This window comes from Idiotropiscis lumnitzeri, chromosome 11, assembly GCF_059441095.1.
Source record: "Idiotropiscis lumnitzeri isolate Australia: NSW breed Sydney's pygmy pipehorse chromosome 11, RoL_Ilum_1.0, whole genome shotgun sequence".
In the NCBI taxonomy this organism is placed as follows: domain Eukaryota; kingdom Metazoa; phylum Chordata; class Actinopteri; order Syngnathiformes; family Syngnathidae; genus Idiotropiscis; species Idiotropiscis lumnitzeri.
Window position 1 is genome coordinate 17,161,386 of NC_142401.1, and position 15,744 is coordinate 17,177,129.

General features: G+C 39.0%; 1 protein-coding gene across 7 annotated transcripts in view; it reads right to left on the reverse strand.

The window, feature by feature from the left end:
* The window catches only part of LOC148327721 (transcriptional enhancer factor TEF-5-like), a 51,893-nt gene that overhangs the window by 4,027 nt on the left and 32,122 nt on the right, over positions 1-15,744 (reverse strand). For 2 of the 7 annotated variants that reach the window (XM_088308922.1, XM_088308921.1), the window contains 10 exons: positions 14,182-14,244; positions 13,967-14,029; positions 7,058-7,183; positions 6,937-6,980; positions 6,727-6,783; positions 5,629-5,693; positions 5,391-5,527; positions 2,507-2,680; positions 927-1,070; positions 626-778 (listed from right to left, as the gene is read on the reverse strand). In XM_088308922.1, the coding sequence (XP_088165048.1) occupies positions 626-778; positions 927-1,070; positions 2,507-2,680; positions 5,391-5,527; positions 5,629-5,693; positions 6,727-6,783; positions 6,937-6,980; positions 7,058-7,183; positions 13,967-14,029; positions 14,182-14,244 (1,026 nt within the window). Of the gene's footprint in view, positions 1-625; positions 779-926; positions 1,071-2,506; positions 2,681-5,390; positions 5,528-5,628; positions 5,694-6,726; positions 6,784-6,936; positions 6,981-7,057; positions 7,184-8,727; positions 9,356-13,966; positions 14,030-14,181; positions 14,245-15,744 lie in introns of those variants that run through there. The other 5 variants (XM_088308925.1, XM_088308924.1, XM_088308923.1 and 2 more) reach the window with 5 other exon arrangements.

Below are 15,744 nucleotides of genomic sequence, written 5' to 3' on the forward strand. Positions count from 1 at the left end.
CTCCGAGCTCCTCCACCCCTACCTACGCATTGCCCGTTTCCTCAGGTCTGCGGACCAAATGCTGCTGGAGGTGCAAGGACTAAGCGCAACCTGGGGGGGATTGTGCCTTTTCTGCTGCCAGTCTGCTGTTCTTCTGGTATTGTGTTTTAATTTGTGTTCTAATTTCCTGCTAATTTATATTCCACCTTATGGGAAGTGCTTTGTTACGGCACCTGCAGTTATGAAATGCGCTATATAAATAAAGTTTTATTGAATTCTATTGTATTAAAAATGAGGGCAAAAACAAGTGTTGCGTTGATATTTTTGTTCAATGGTATGTTCATATTTAAAAGTTCTATAAAGCGGATTAGTCTGGTGTGGTCACATGAGGGTAATGCAGTCAGGCAAGCATGGAGTGGCACCACACATTTTTTACCTTTTTCTTTAGTCACATAATTCTTCAGTTTTGTTACCAGCGCTTTTTTCAACATAATACTTTTGTTCCTGAAGCACACATTCAAATCTGTCAATGCTCCTGCTGGTGCTAATTTTCTACTAATCTATTGTAAACCTTCCAGGATTATATATGCATAGATCCAAGTTTACTACACACATTTGAAATGGGTGCTCATATGGACGTGCGTACCTGCAGGATGGTGAAGTTTTCAAGAACACTGTTCATCATGTACTTTTCAGGCAAGTGTTTGAGCTTGTGGATGAAGTTGATCATGTACTCGCACATGGGGGAGCGGTGGATCCTGTAAACACACTTGCCACCCTCCAGGCGGGCGTACTCTGTCTGCAGCGGGAGTGGGCAGAAGAACACACACTTAAGATACGAACACTGCAAGTTCAGAATCAGAATCATCTTTATCGGTCAAGTATCTGAATCACATAAGGAATTTGTCTCCAGTAGTAGGAGATAATCGTTCCAGACGTGCCGTTACCTCTACTTTCTCCACCACCTGCTTCCCAAAGGAGCAGACTTTGGTCGAAACAGTGATGGTCATGTTCTCAGCGCTGCTATACTGGCTGGTGACGCCGTAGAAAGAACCAGGGCCATCCTGCATACCACTGCTGTTAAGGTCGGCCTGGAGAGAGTGTAATCAATGTAATCCTTCAAAAAGGGACACTGGAAAACTGACCTTATAATGTTTTGCATTCAATTAATTGTGTTCCTGCCTAAAATTACAGAATCATGCCGTGTTGACTTGCACCAATCCTAGCTGAGTACAAGCTGCTCACCTTGTTGCACTAAAGGGGATCAATGTGAGCAGTGGGTCTTTTGCATGAGGCAGGACTGCCCACTCAAAACAGGCTGGGGTGAATAACTTTTAAAATTGTTTAAAAGTTGGGGAATTTTAAGAAAAACACTTAATAGGCATCTTAAAAAGACACGGGAATCATTTTAAATGGAGGGAAAAGGCAATTGTCTATATTTAGAATGATTGATTGACTGAACACATGAACACAAAAATCTAAAACTAAAAATTGAAAGAAAGGAAAAGAACATCTTAAGATCTCTTAGTTCAGCCCAATTCACATATCTATTCATACCCCTTGGTCGCTATAAATTATTACTCATATTGTGTTAGTACACAAGTAGGTTATTCATATACAGTAATGTATCTCAAAATAAAAACAACCAAAAAACACACATACACAAATCAAATTTTTATAAGAGCATGTGTCCGTTATACACACCCATGAAGGAATGCCCCTTTATACACGTGTGCAGATACTCTTATCATTGAGCTATACTTGTAGACCCTCGTATAATAGAGTTACATACTGTATGAGTTGACAAGTGCCTGTATAGGATGTCCCAGAAATGTATACACACTTCAAATACTTGCAAAATAGGAGTTCATTATAATTTGTTTAATTTTCAAGAATGTAATGTTTTTTTTTTTTAATGTTTTTCAAACCGATGTCGGTTGTGCTCCAGACACTGCAGACAATGCGAAGCAATTCCCTTGGTATCTGTGTGCATTTACGTTCATGTCTCTGTGGCAGGTGCTATTGAGTAGACTTTTTCTTTCAGGTATCCCCACAAAAAAAAATTCAAGTGGTGAACTTCAAACTTATCTCTAATTAAAGTGATGGTAACTTGGGTTCGTGTTTCTTTTTGGAAAATCCCTCCTAAATTGCCTTTGCACTTCCACTGCGTTTAAATACGTCCATGAACAATTTAGAATGAATTTCCTTTCTTTAAAGTTGAGTCTGGCTGCCATTATTTGGTTCAATTGGTTCAATTTGAAAAAAAAAAAAAAACAACGATTGAGTTATCAGCTGCTAAAAGTATTAAATATTGCCAGAAAATATTGATGTATAGTTTTTAGATTAAAATGTATGAATCAATTTAAAATATAAAAAACAGCTGTTGTTCAGAAACCATGATGATAATTGTTCTGTGAAGCAAGTGTTTCTTTTTTTTTTTTTGAGAATATTGTCAAATTATCATAATAAATTAAAAATGACAAAACCCCAATTAATGATTTATTTAAAATAAAACTTGATTGCTCACCCAAAATTTAACCAGGAAAAACGCGTTTTGAGGGCCTTTCTCATAAAGCTCCTTGAGGCCGCCCTTCTTCTCTGGGAACTTGTCATAGATCTGCCGGATATCCACAGCCTCTAGGAGAGGGTCGCTGTAGGAGGGGTTGGTCTGTCCTATGTGGACAAACAGGTGTTTGCTGTACTGCAAAACAAATACACAACAAAGGGCACAATTAACCTCGCAAGGAAATATCAAATATGTCCTGCATTAAGCTGCTTTGAAGAAAGGGAGGCATCTTAGACTGTGCAGGGCTGCACATAACGTAACAATTTTGGTGTGGTTCTCAAACGAGCAACAGAGGGTGTAGTCTGGTTTTCCCGACCTCTTGAACGTGAAGAGTACATCAGGGCAAACTAAGGCCCATGAGCCTCATCCAGCCTCTTCACAGTCTATGGAGCTTTTATGAAGTCAAAATAAAATGTCTAAAAAGTAAAAAGTGCTTTTATTTCGGTATGCGCACGTGCGTCAGCAGAGCAAGTCAACAAAAGCAGTCATTTGTCTTCAGTTTTGCCAAGTTCAACTCCGACCATTTGAGCAACTCTAAAAAAAAAAAAAAAGAATCGCAACTCCTCCTCCTCATGTCCTCATGTTGGCAACAATCTTATTTCCTGTAAAGTGTAAAGATGTTTTTCATGGTAACAATTTGTGAGCCTAAAAACGACTCAAAGTGGTTTGTGCTCATAATGACTGCACATTTAACAAATAAAGAAGCAAACCATGGGCACCGTAGGTAGGATTTTTTTTTTTTTTAAAGTTTATTAAATAGTTATGTAATGTTAAAATGTGTAGATAGGTAATTTTACTTTTATTTTTTCTATTTTTAAATAGTTTTGATTGTTGTTTCTAATTTCAACAACATGTCAGTGGTGCACAAGCAGCAGCTTATTAAAACAATCCAATTCACTGTTTACCGTTTTGGTTGTTTGGCCCCATGAAAAATTAAATACCCACACCTGACTTGCAATATGAGACTGTGGCATCAGCTGGCTGACTTAGCACAATTCTCCAGGTACATAGTTCTGGTGCCCAATCTTTCTTGCACCACGGTCTGCTTTCATATAAAAACATATTTTGACAGAACTTTGAGTCGGTCTAATGATAAAGAGAACGTCTCGTGTGCAGCCATTGTGGGGAGCCTTCACATTGGTCGCGTATAGGCCACTATGCAATGTGCTACAAGGGTCAACTTCAAAATAAGAGCCTGATAAGAATTAGTGTACTGCACATGGATATAAATGTCTTATCAGACTTTTATTTTCATGTTAACTTTCGGTCCTAATTGTTGTGGTGGCTGCCTTGACTTCGGCTTGAGGCTTGCTTGACTGCTGTCATGTTAACTGAGCTGCAACAAAGTTTTATCCTCACACGAGTATGGACAGTCGAATATGATGCGCACAGGAATCGAGTAATCTCTCGTTTTTCGTGGTAAGTTAGGAAAGGAACCCGCCGCTCTTCTTTTCATCCAATAAAGAAGAAATACTGTCGCCGAAATTAGTCATGGCTTAGCTTTTGCTATGCAAAATAACATCATCAGGATAAAATGCAACGCAGGATTCTAGTTAAGGTAAGCTGCTTTAAAACAAACCTGAAGAAAAAAATTTAACATTTTATTTGCTGATGTTTCAATGTCCTTGAGCCGAACAGCTGGGTGAGACTGCTATCATGTGCCGCCAATCGGCTTACAGGATAAATCCACCCATGCTCTCATTAATACCAATCGCGTGCCTTGTATGAGTGCCCATGGGTGTGTACAAAGTCTCCAAGTTAATTCGTCTCATAAACAACTACTTTCCGCAATATGCCTGTATCTTTTCTTCTCTTTTCTTTTTTTAAATGAAGATGTTGGAAAAAGTGAAGCAAGAATTAAAGAGGGATTCCTATATTTTTACGAGGCATGTGTACCAGTGCACCTCAAGTGAACCCCGGACAAAAGGAGGGAAGTCTTAATTGAGTAACTTGGTCGTTATGAATAAATTGTGCCCTCTAGTGGTTGCTTCTATGTGGTGAAACGCTTGCACGGTGGGGGAAATAATACATGAATTTATAAATGTGCTCAATTGTAAGGAAATTAAGGCTTCTATTTTTCATGGTTGATTTTCATTCAAGATTCGACATCAGATTGTTCTATTCATTGATTCCTAAATGTGGTGAATTTACTTGTAAATGTTGCAAATACAAAAATACAACAATGATGTCACATTTTTTTATCCCTCTAAACAAGGGGCGAACTGATGGCAAATATATAACTTTGGTTATATGTTAAATTGGGGGACTTTACATGTTTCTGAGCATGCAGACATTGAGATTTCCAGACTAAAGGCAAATGATGTTCATTTAGTCTGTTTCCCACATTGAAAGAATTGGTGGTAACACATCATCACCTCCTCACCAAGCTTTGTGCTGATGATTTTGGAACTCATTTCAACCTTGTGCTAATACATTGTGCATTATACAGACATACAGTAATTACGTCATTAAAGAGCATTTAAAGAATTAAGCTTTTGACATATTTTATTGCTTCAATTCAAAGCACATTAAATGTTGCTGTTGCTATTTTTGCTGTGTGCACCTTTGCCACCTGACGAGAGAATCATACTAACTATTTTGTTAGGATGAGCGGTTCAGATATTGGATACTGAATTAATATGTGCTTGCGCGTACTGTTATATGTAGACGTGTTCCTCCACCGTTACTTTTATAATTTTCATATTGTGTATTTTTTATGTATTTTAGACTTTTGTTCTATCCGTTATACTGATCAGCAAATAAAAATAAAAATTGGAGAAAATCCAAAAACTTAAGTAAGTGATCAAATCCTTCGCAATATATATCGACACCAAACTGAACTCACAGTGTCCGGATCCCTTTGGACTTCCATGAAGGCTGAGTACTCCAACATGCGCAGCTTTGACGAGGCGATAGTCCGGTCCTGCCACACTGGCACTGCTGTCGCTGAGGGCGGGGGAGGCGGTGCCAGGGGCTCGTAAGCTGTGAGTCAAACATACAAATATTTAAGATTATTACATTTCACAGATTTCGTCATACAGTGTGTATATATACATATACAGTGTACACAAAAACATACTTACATGGTATGGACTGCGGTACAGAACCTGGTAGGCTTGGGTAGGGGGGCTGTGCAAAAGGTTTAATACTAGAAAACATAAAATAATAATTAATTTAAAAAAATTATACGAAAGAAGACATTTGTCTGACATGAATGCTTTAAAGGGGACATATTATTAATACTCTACTTTTTAATGGCTTTAATAAAAACAGTTGCTTCTCTGAATTTCGTGGCCACACAATAAGTGCGAAATTAAACTATCAAGCAAATCCTTTGTGAGCCACCCATTTCAGAAAAAATGTCTCCGCCCACAACTTGGCAGCAAAGCTGGGAGAAGAGTTGCAATTTTCAATCACCGGTTGGACTACACAGAATCACTTTCACATCTTAGTGAAGTGAAGCAGGACTGCAGTGTTGGACGTTAACTTCTGAGAAGCAGCACAATGAACCCCAACCTACTCGTGGTTTACGCTATTCACACAACAAACCTATTTTTTTGCCCGTGGAACCTTTCTATAGCTAATTGCTGAAAATTCACATATTTGTTATTTTTTCTTTCCGTAATGTCCAACCATGAAACAAAATGGGGCCAAATTCCTTGCTAATTGAAAGTAGTAACATGTGTCAAGGTACTATAGTTAAAGTTATATTAAGTGTACCTCAACTTGTGTGTCCGTGTCTGAATTTTATTAGCTTGACTTTCCCCTTTAAATTACAGCATAGAAATTCATTCTTCTGTCTGCTATTTTCTCTCATTTTGAAGACAGCCTGTCCTAGACATTATTCTATTTGGTTTTAAGACGCATGGGAAGTTTTTTAAATATTCTAAAATAAAACTGCAATACAATATGTCTCCTTTAAATGTAAACTGCCAGTTGGTGTCCAATTAAGCATGCGTTGCTGCACCAGCAAAGCGTAAGTCCACCTGCTTCATCGCTTTTCAACCTTCAATTAGACAAACACACAAAAAGCATCGGGCCGTGTTTGGTTGTACATTTTTGAGTAATGGAATTTTGAAGTCAATTTGGTGCAGTAAACATACAAGAAAAAAAACTGTGTGGAAGTTAGTAGCAGTGCTTTGGTGCTCACGGCGGGAGCTCAGCTATCAAGTCGAACTTACGCATGGCTGGTGCGACCAAGCCCAGGAGTCCTTCCCGGGTTGAGATCTAGAACCAGCCTGATGTGCAAAAACGTCACGTGTTAAACATGCTTTGCAATGCCGCTAATTAATGCATCGGCGACAATGTTGTCAACTGTCATACACCCGGCGTTCCTATAACCACCCACCCGCCACCTCAATCCCCCCGAGTTTGAGAGGTGCTCTACTTACTCCTGAGAAGGTCCAGGCTGTCCCGGAATTGCAGCGGGCCAGAACTGGGGAGTAATAGAGAGTTTTTAGCTTAAAAAAAATAACGTGACTAAAAAGCAGACCTATTGGAGGGGGGTCTCACTCTGCTTGGCTGGTAGGGTGCGGGGGGCATTGGAGGAAGATGATTCTTGATCATGCTCGGCGAGACGATCTGCGCCGACGACAACGCCGCCATGTTCTGAAGGGCTTTGTCTTTGGACGCCTGATCCTGCATGACGGCACAGGGGAAGCAGGCCAGTCAAACACAAGTGGCACCACAATGTGCACAGGACTCCTAAAGCAAGGTACACACATACCGATAATGGGGCCGAATTTCAGTATTTTCCCATGCAATCAAAGTCAGCAAAGGCCGGATTGTCTCTAAAGAATTGTCCTGAGTGATCCTGAGTATCCTGTGGTGTGGGGTACATTGAGTGTGATTTTTCAAATGGGGCTGACAATCGTAAATATTAAACATGTTCTTTCTTCAGATGAGTTGGGCCAAGCCAATTAAGGCCACGTTGAAGCATTTTTCCCCATTTCCATCAAAGTCAGCAAAAGCCCGATGATCGGAAGTTTCTAAAATATTGTCATAAACGACTATCCTATAGTGATGAGTTGTTAAAGAGTTTTGTTCCCAATCTGGATGGTGTGTCATGAGAAATTGTGTTAGCACACCAACGTTCAGCTTCACAGATACTACAGTATAGAATGGAAGGATGGTGACCCCAAATGAACAAAAATAATATATGAACTTCAAATGCATACATTTTGGTATGAGAAACATGAAGCATTAAATTCATGTAAATAATGAAATAAATATTTGGGATTGCAATTGGCTGGCAACCAGTTCAGGGTTTACACCGCCTACTGCCCGAAGACAGCTTGGATGGGCTCCAGCACCCCCCGCGACCCAAGTGAGGAGAAGCGGTACAGATAATGGGTGGATGGAAATATTTGTTCGCTACTTTGTGCATTTTGCCTGTTTGCCGGTTTGCTGGATGTCTCTACAAGATTATCCTGAGCGAAAAACCTGTGGTAAGGGGTGTGTTAACAAGAATTTAGTTTTTCCTTCTTGATCTGGAGATGTGTGAGGTGTTCTGTGTTGCTCCTCAACATTTTAAGTCCCGGAAAGATTGTTCAAAATCGCTATGTGTGTACCACGCTTGACATATTGCACAGTTACATAAAAGCATTAGTGTTGCGAAAAAAATTCCAGCTAATTCTAAAAAGGGCTTCCACTGGTCATTTAGGCTTTGAAAGCATAGTAAAGCAGAGCGTTATTGCAGTCACCATAGAAACAAAAGGATGAGTAGAGGAGCCTTGCACTGATGAATGTCTGTAGAACGGCATACAAAATAATCATTTTGTAGTCACATTATTTTAAAGTGTGAAAGTTGGGAATTTCAAATAACATATGGCCTAAAAATTGAATAATTAATTGAGATGTTTAATGCAATTTTTTTATTTTTTATTTTTTTTGCTTTTTTGTCCACAAAAGCACCAAGCTTTTGTCTCAAGAGACGAGAGCCCCACAATAATAAAGCAGCACCTCAATAAAGCAAGCGAGGATACATAGCAAGTGAGGCTGTTTCCATTGCACCGCGTCTCATTTCGGGATAGCGAAGTAGGTAGCGGGGCAGGGGCGGGGGCAGGGGGCAAGGGGCAAGGGCAGGGGGATGCCATGCCAGCAGAGGGCCATAAGGAGGCGCATTGATGCCGATGATGCGTGTAGGGGAAGCATAGCATACGGCACGAGTGAGATTCACTTACCAAATTCATCGCCTACAGCAAAACAAAGAGAGAAGAACCGTTAGTTTGATGCATTTAAGCCGTTGTAGGAGTTTTGGGCCTTTTGGAAAAGGTCAGTGGAGTCTAATACATTAGCTTGCCATGGGAAAAACTAAACTAAACTAACTTCACTATTTGGGACAAAAATGACAAACCCCAGTTCCAATAAAGTTTGGAGCTTGTGTAAAATGAAAATAAAAAACGGAATACAATGATTTGGATATACTTCTCAACCTATACTCAATTGAATACCCGACAAAGACATGTAACGCTGAACTTGACGAATTCTGATAAACTTTTTTTTTTTGCAAATATTCACAAATTTTTAATTTGATGCCTGCAGCCCATTTCAGAAAAGAACAGTGACATGTTTACAATCCGACATCACCATTAGGGTGCCGAGGGCACTAATTGTGAAACAGGAAGAAAGAAATTATGTTGCAGGTTCAATTGACATGTCTCAATTTGAACTTACTAAATCGGACTCTCTTATGTTTTAATTGATTGTACATTCTTAAATATTGACCAATGATGTATTTTGTTTACCATTACAGTATTCTTATTACAGTACTTTTATCACTGCAGTATTTCTATCATTGCAGGGCGTTCACTATTACAGTACTTTTATCATTGCAATATTTTCTATCATTGCAGTATTTTCAATCATTCAGTAGTTTTTATCATTACAGCGTTTCCCCCTCTGTATAATGGACAGGCATTAGGAGTGTTTCCTTACACTAGATACGTTTATACTGTGTATATTTGCATGCTTTTTATGAATGTCTGCTGCTAATGTTATACATTAACGGCTACATTACGCCGCCGACTCTGTGTGATCGATATCTTTGCTGCTGTAACACCTCAAATTTCCCCATTGTGGGACTAATAAAGGACATCTTATCTTATCGTATTCTAAAAAAAAAAAAAATACACACGCACACACACAACATCAAATCGGCAGCATTTTGTTTTTAGCAACACTCTATCATGAATAAATCATGCTAGCAATGTAGCAGCCTCTGCCTTATTTTTGTTGTATATGCTATTAAATACTGTAAAAAAATATTGTGACATTGCGGGACAAAGTGGGGAAGAAATGTGTCTACACTTTTTTGTTGCAAATATTACAAATTGTTTGGCATTGTATTTCGTCTATATTGTTCAAAATGTGCCAAACGGACACACAAATACATCTATCTAACATAAGTGCGTATGTAAGGAAATGCTCAAAGATCTCCAATTGCAGAAGATGAATGGTTGACCGGGGTGATGACGTATCATGGCTGTCAAATGGGCACCTGGGCTACATTCACAATGACGGGTGTGTTGCCTAATTTGTATTTGTTTTTTTTAAAGACGATTCTTTTGATGTACTCTTTCAATTAGAAAAACAAATGTGAATTCTAAAATAAACGTCTGTGATGTGACACGCATGTGCACAAAGCACACAAAAGTGAGAGTGTATGTTTGGCTTTTGACGACTTATAGCTCAGATTTGTACAGATGAGCATTCGTACTGCAGACAGATCGCATACATATTGAAGTTATATCCACATAAGAAAGTGGCCCAGGTTGGATTTGAAAAAAAATCTGAATTATACTGTTCATTAAAAAAAATGATACGTGTCGCAAATGGGCAAAACAAACAATCGCAAGTATCGTTCGTATCCGTGCGTGGTTTTATAAGCAAACAGTATCCATCTCCATCCTGACATATGCCCCCAAAATATGCTATTTCTATTAGTATATCTATGTTTATAGTTATTTTTTTGTTTTGTTTTTGCTAGCTCAATTTCCGCCTGGTTGACAGAGCATTTTTGTCTTATGAATCACATCCACGTCCATTTCTCTTACACCCAATAAGGGATATGGATTTTTTTTTTTAACTTAATTCGAAGGGTGCAATATTAATGTGCTGCTACCAATATTATATGTTTATTTACTAACTCAATTTGGGTGGTTGGATGACTTTCTGACACAATTTCATTTAATGTATTTTACATATTTATCTACTTTCATCAACCGAGAAAAACAGAATGTAGAATGTCGGTATTATTCAGCGAATTAATAAGGTCTATTTTTCCAGCTGAATTCAGTATCGGCAAGATAGCGCTTTTACATCTTCGTGTCGGGCTATACTCGCCTGTTGTTTACTTTTTTTGTACTTGTATGTACCTGTATTTAGTAAAATGAATTTTATTTTCTTCTGGATGTTTGTGTTTTATTTTAGTTTGTCTTTAATTAATTTAAAGTATTTATTATTCTGAATAAGTAAAAAATATATATATACACTAAAAATCGGCTGATACACTTTCAATTGTATGATCCAGCCCTGTTTTCCAATTCCATAGTGTCATTCTTAACAGCTAACAGTTGAACCTGTATTATTTTGCACTTTACCTTGTTCTGAACAAAGACAACAGCTCAGGCAGTTGTCAGTTTTATTTTGCACTCTTGTTAATTTATTACGAATAAATCCTAAATTGAGAGTTTAATTTTGGACTTAAATTCTCTATTGCAGGATCACTGTTTTGCCTCTTGTCAGAAATAAATGAAAGATTATCTGTCATTGGCTTAATGGAAATCTTATGTATCAAAGGTACTTTGTCGTAGTGGAATCGGTTAGATGATATGAGTATTGGTGAGTACTCAATAATTGAGTACTCATGCCAATGTATTGAAAATCCCCATAATTTTCAGCCACCAAATTATCAGGTGCGCTGGAGGCGTGTAAAAGAAAACATACTCGATCTTCTTCCTAGTTCCCAAACACGCTAGTCAAGGCTTGGACTTGCACAAAAATCAAGATGCGCCTTTTTTTTTACGCTTGAGTGCCGGCTGCAAAAATAGAGCCGATGCTGTTGCTCTGTGAGTTTTTTAAACGTTAAACATGCAGCAGGTCACACTGACCTGTGAACATATTGGATGTACCAAAAAAACAGAAACCCGCTTAATGACTTCACCCAGTTGTTCAAGAGCTTTGAAACAAGTTGTAAAAAGCTGCACTGTCTTTGTTTTTGATTGTTGATCAAAATTGTCTACACAATTCTGCTGATGCTGTATTAGTCACCAGTAAGAGGTTAATGTCACATATCTACTGTGTGCATATGATATAAATGTGAATTTTCATTTGGGAAAAAAAAACAAACAACAAAAGGAGAGAGAACAGAAGATTTTTTTCAGCATCTTTACAAACAGGACATTACAAACATGAAGAGAAGAGCTAGAGTATCAGAGATGAAGGAAGGTAGACAAGTCTCAGAGTTTGAAGAGCATGCTGCAGAAGCGTGAAAGACAAAAGCTTCTCACGGGCTCCTCGTAACAGCGTGTGTTGCATTTGTTTTAGTGGAGTCAGCCTCTATGCTTTAAAGGAGACATCCGCAAAACTCGCGAGTTGCCCATGGGTGTCACAAGTCTATCTATGATTTTCCTACAGGCAAGTTGAATGTGCTCAGTCAAAAACAGCTTTTGTTACTATGGTGACAAAGGTTGTTGACCATTCAATTTATTGCAGTAATATACGTGGTCAAACACCACAAGAAGGCGCACTCAAGTTCCGCCTTACTTACTATTGTTTTATAATTACAGTCTAGTGTTTTTTTAATGCAAATATTTACTGTAATTATACAATACAATATTATATAGCACAGTGGCATTCCGTGCTCTTCCCATGTAGACCGTCAGTGAAGTCCTACTTAGTCCGACTTGAATCAATCCCCCATCATATATATAACACTATCATTTATGACAGCACGGCTGGACAAATAATATCCAGAAAAACACTTACACAGTTCTCAGGGAGTGTTGGACGTCCTAGCTTTTCTCAAAAGTTCCATTTTGGAAATGGCCGCGCTAGTGTATCAGAAATTAAATCCTCATTTTTCCCTCCTTCGGCCACTGTTGTTTAAAAAAAGCGAGAATATATTTTTGATTTTTGAACACCCGAAGATAGCTGGGCTAGGCTCCAGCACCCCCCGCTACTCTTGTGAGGAGAAGGGGTACAGATAACGGATGGACGAACGGTCGGCAGTTACGACTTCCTGGTGGGTTGATTCTGCATAGCCCTGCCTCCTCACGAGTGAGTATCCAGTCACGAGATACGTTCATCACTTTCAACGTAAGGCCAGCGAGAAGACTCACTGTAACCAATTCTTGATCTGATTGGCTATCGCAACTGTCTATCAACTCTGAAAGCCCAATGACTTTGACAGAATGGACACCAGCACGATTGTATCTGAAGGCCTCGGACGAATTGCGCGTGCTACTGGTATTATGAAATCTGCCTGGCAACACAAGCTAGCTGAATTCTGATTGGATAAAAACTCTCACCTAAAAATGCAACACTAGGATATAATATGACATCAATGTGAAGAATATGTTAATGATTTCTTGATTATGTTAGGCTAGCAAAGAAGGCCTTGAAGGTCTTGACCGCCCACCTCTGATCTAGCGTATTTCACATCAGCTGGAGCTGGAACAAAGCGCTTTCCTTTCAGTGTAATATAAATTATCAGATAATTAGAACACAAATTAATATTTTGTGTCAGCACACGTGAAAGACAGACTACACACATTTCGAATTACATACAAATTTGGAGTACGTCATTGCTGTGGGAACAAAACTCATACTCGGGGTGGCATTACTTTACTGTAAACCAAATATTTGTTTTGCCCAAGGCGAAAAGCAGTGGAGGCCATCACCAACTAGTGGCCTTAAAACATTTTTTGTGAGACCATGGATCATATTGACGATGTTGTCATTTGTTCATGAACTATTTTTCTATTTCTAGGACCTGGTTGTCTTTACTAGCATTCAAAATGTAGTCATTATGTACATCTATAGGATCTTCTGCTGTATTTATCATTTACAGTGGGTGCTGGAATAGCGCAACACTATGGAGTGTGTCGATATCCGCACAAATTCAACTTATGTCACCACTATAAGAAGGGAACTCCACAATTTGCTGAGGACAAATACATTTTCCATAATATATCCCCTTTAAAACGAGTTAGTTAGACATAGATGTTAAAGAGCGCTTTCTGCCTGACCACAGCATGCAAGCGTAATTTCTTTCCAATATTCCTCAATAAAGCTGCAATTAGTTCAATACAAATCAAGACTTTTGTCGGCCAAGCTTGCGTCTTAAGACTTTCATGAAGTGGTTAGTGCAAAGCCAAGCCGTATTGTCCAGCCCCGTTGAGCCCGCCGTGAAGCGCATACCTTTAGCTTTGACTGGATCTCGCGAGATTTTCTCCGGGCGAGAACCTGCAAGTGGCTAGAAACCTGCACAGAAGAATAGCCAAAGAGAGAGGGAAGGAGGGAAAGGAGAGAGAAGATAAGAAGAAGAAGAAGGGAAGAGAGACGCCGTAACCAAAAGAGGAAAGAGACGCCCAGTCAGTGTCGCCGGAGAGGCGGGGCAGGTCGCCATCACCTACCTTGATACCCGCCTGGTATTCACGAACTTTCTTCCGTGCTAACACCTGTATGTGACTAGACACCTATGGGGGTGTGAGAAAGTTTTTGAGCTCAAAAAACACAACATGCATTAGGATGCATGCACAGACACACACACGCACTCACGCACGGAAGAACAACCCTAAAAATTTGTACAATGGAACCTCTAAAGTCGGTGAAATTTCAGCCAATCTCATGAGACTTCAGCCCATTAAGCATCTGCGGCATGGTTCAAGTGCTACAATTCCCAATTTTCGCTCTCATATGGAACAATTGGGTTATGCGTCCTGGCAGCGCATCTAGACAAACACATTGAATCGGCTGTCTTTGGATTGGAAACAGGTCTCTTCGAAATGTGGATAAATGATCGTCGGTGCGATTGGATATACCTCATCAACACACAAAGATGTATACACCCCAGCGTCTGCCCAAACAACACAAATACATACATGAAAACCGTAGCCCAAAAACATTAGTTTAGTTTCCGTTTAGTGTGTTTTCATGATCACACCCCAGAAGGGGACCTGTGATGGCAAGAGGAAATGTGAGAAGACAACCGGTAATAATAAGTACCGATAAATGGAAATCAACACCATTTCTCTCTTGGCTGCTCAGTACAACATGGTCACCATGAGTCCATTCACTCTCAACAGAGCTTGGGTGGGCTGGAAGCGATAACCCAGGACTTAACACCCAGGACTGGTCGTCAGCCAATTGCACGGCTCATATTCACATTTCAGGACAATTTAGGCGCTTTTGTGCAGCTAACATGCATTTTCTTCGAATATGAGAGCAAGTCGCTTTGAACCCAGAACCTTGAAACTGTGTGGCAGATGTGCCATCAACGAGAGTAGTGTTCCACAAGACAATAAGGGAAATGTAGTGCTAAAGCCATTAGAATAGCTTTCGTTGGTCCTTGACTACTCCTGCAAAATTCAACGGTTTACTTTTGGCTTTTCATAGAGCAGAAATTACTTAAATAAGCTTTCTCCTACAAGCATCAAGCAAGTAAAACTGAAAGCAAAAGTCCCTGTTTGCCCATCTTCATGCCAGCGAATCCTCTAAATTTTGCTGCACATGTGAGCAGAGTATAGGCTACCACCGGATGTACTTAAAACTACGTTACATGAATATTTTTTATTTATGCTTACGTATCAAAAATGATCAAAATGATCAAAAGGAACTTATGGCAAATTCATTTTTTAAAGGACAATACCACATTGTTACACATTTTAACCGAAAAAGAAAAAATGTTTCCCTGAGTTGGTATGCTAAAATCAACAAACTAATTAAAAAAGAAAGACACATAACTACATACTGGAATCAGATTTTCTCCAGGTTATTTCGGGAGAAGACTTTTTCAATTAGGAGTTGTTGTCCTCTTCCTCTTTTTCCCCTCCTCTAGAAAAGTTAATGAGCAATAAATAGAGTATTGTTTTTTTTTAACAGATTTTATGATTTGTTTTCACTCGTTTATATATTCCAATATATTTAAAAATAAATAAATAGATAAATGTGACTTTATTTTGGGGCGGAAACAGCTT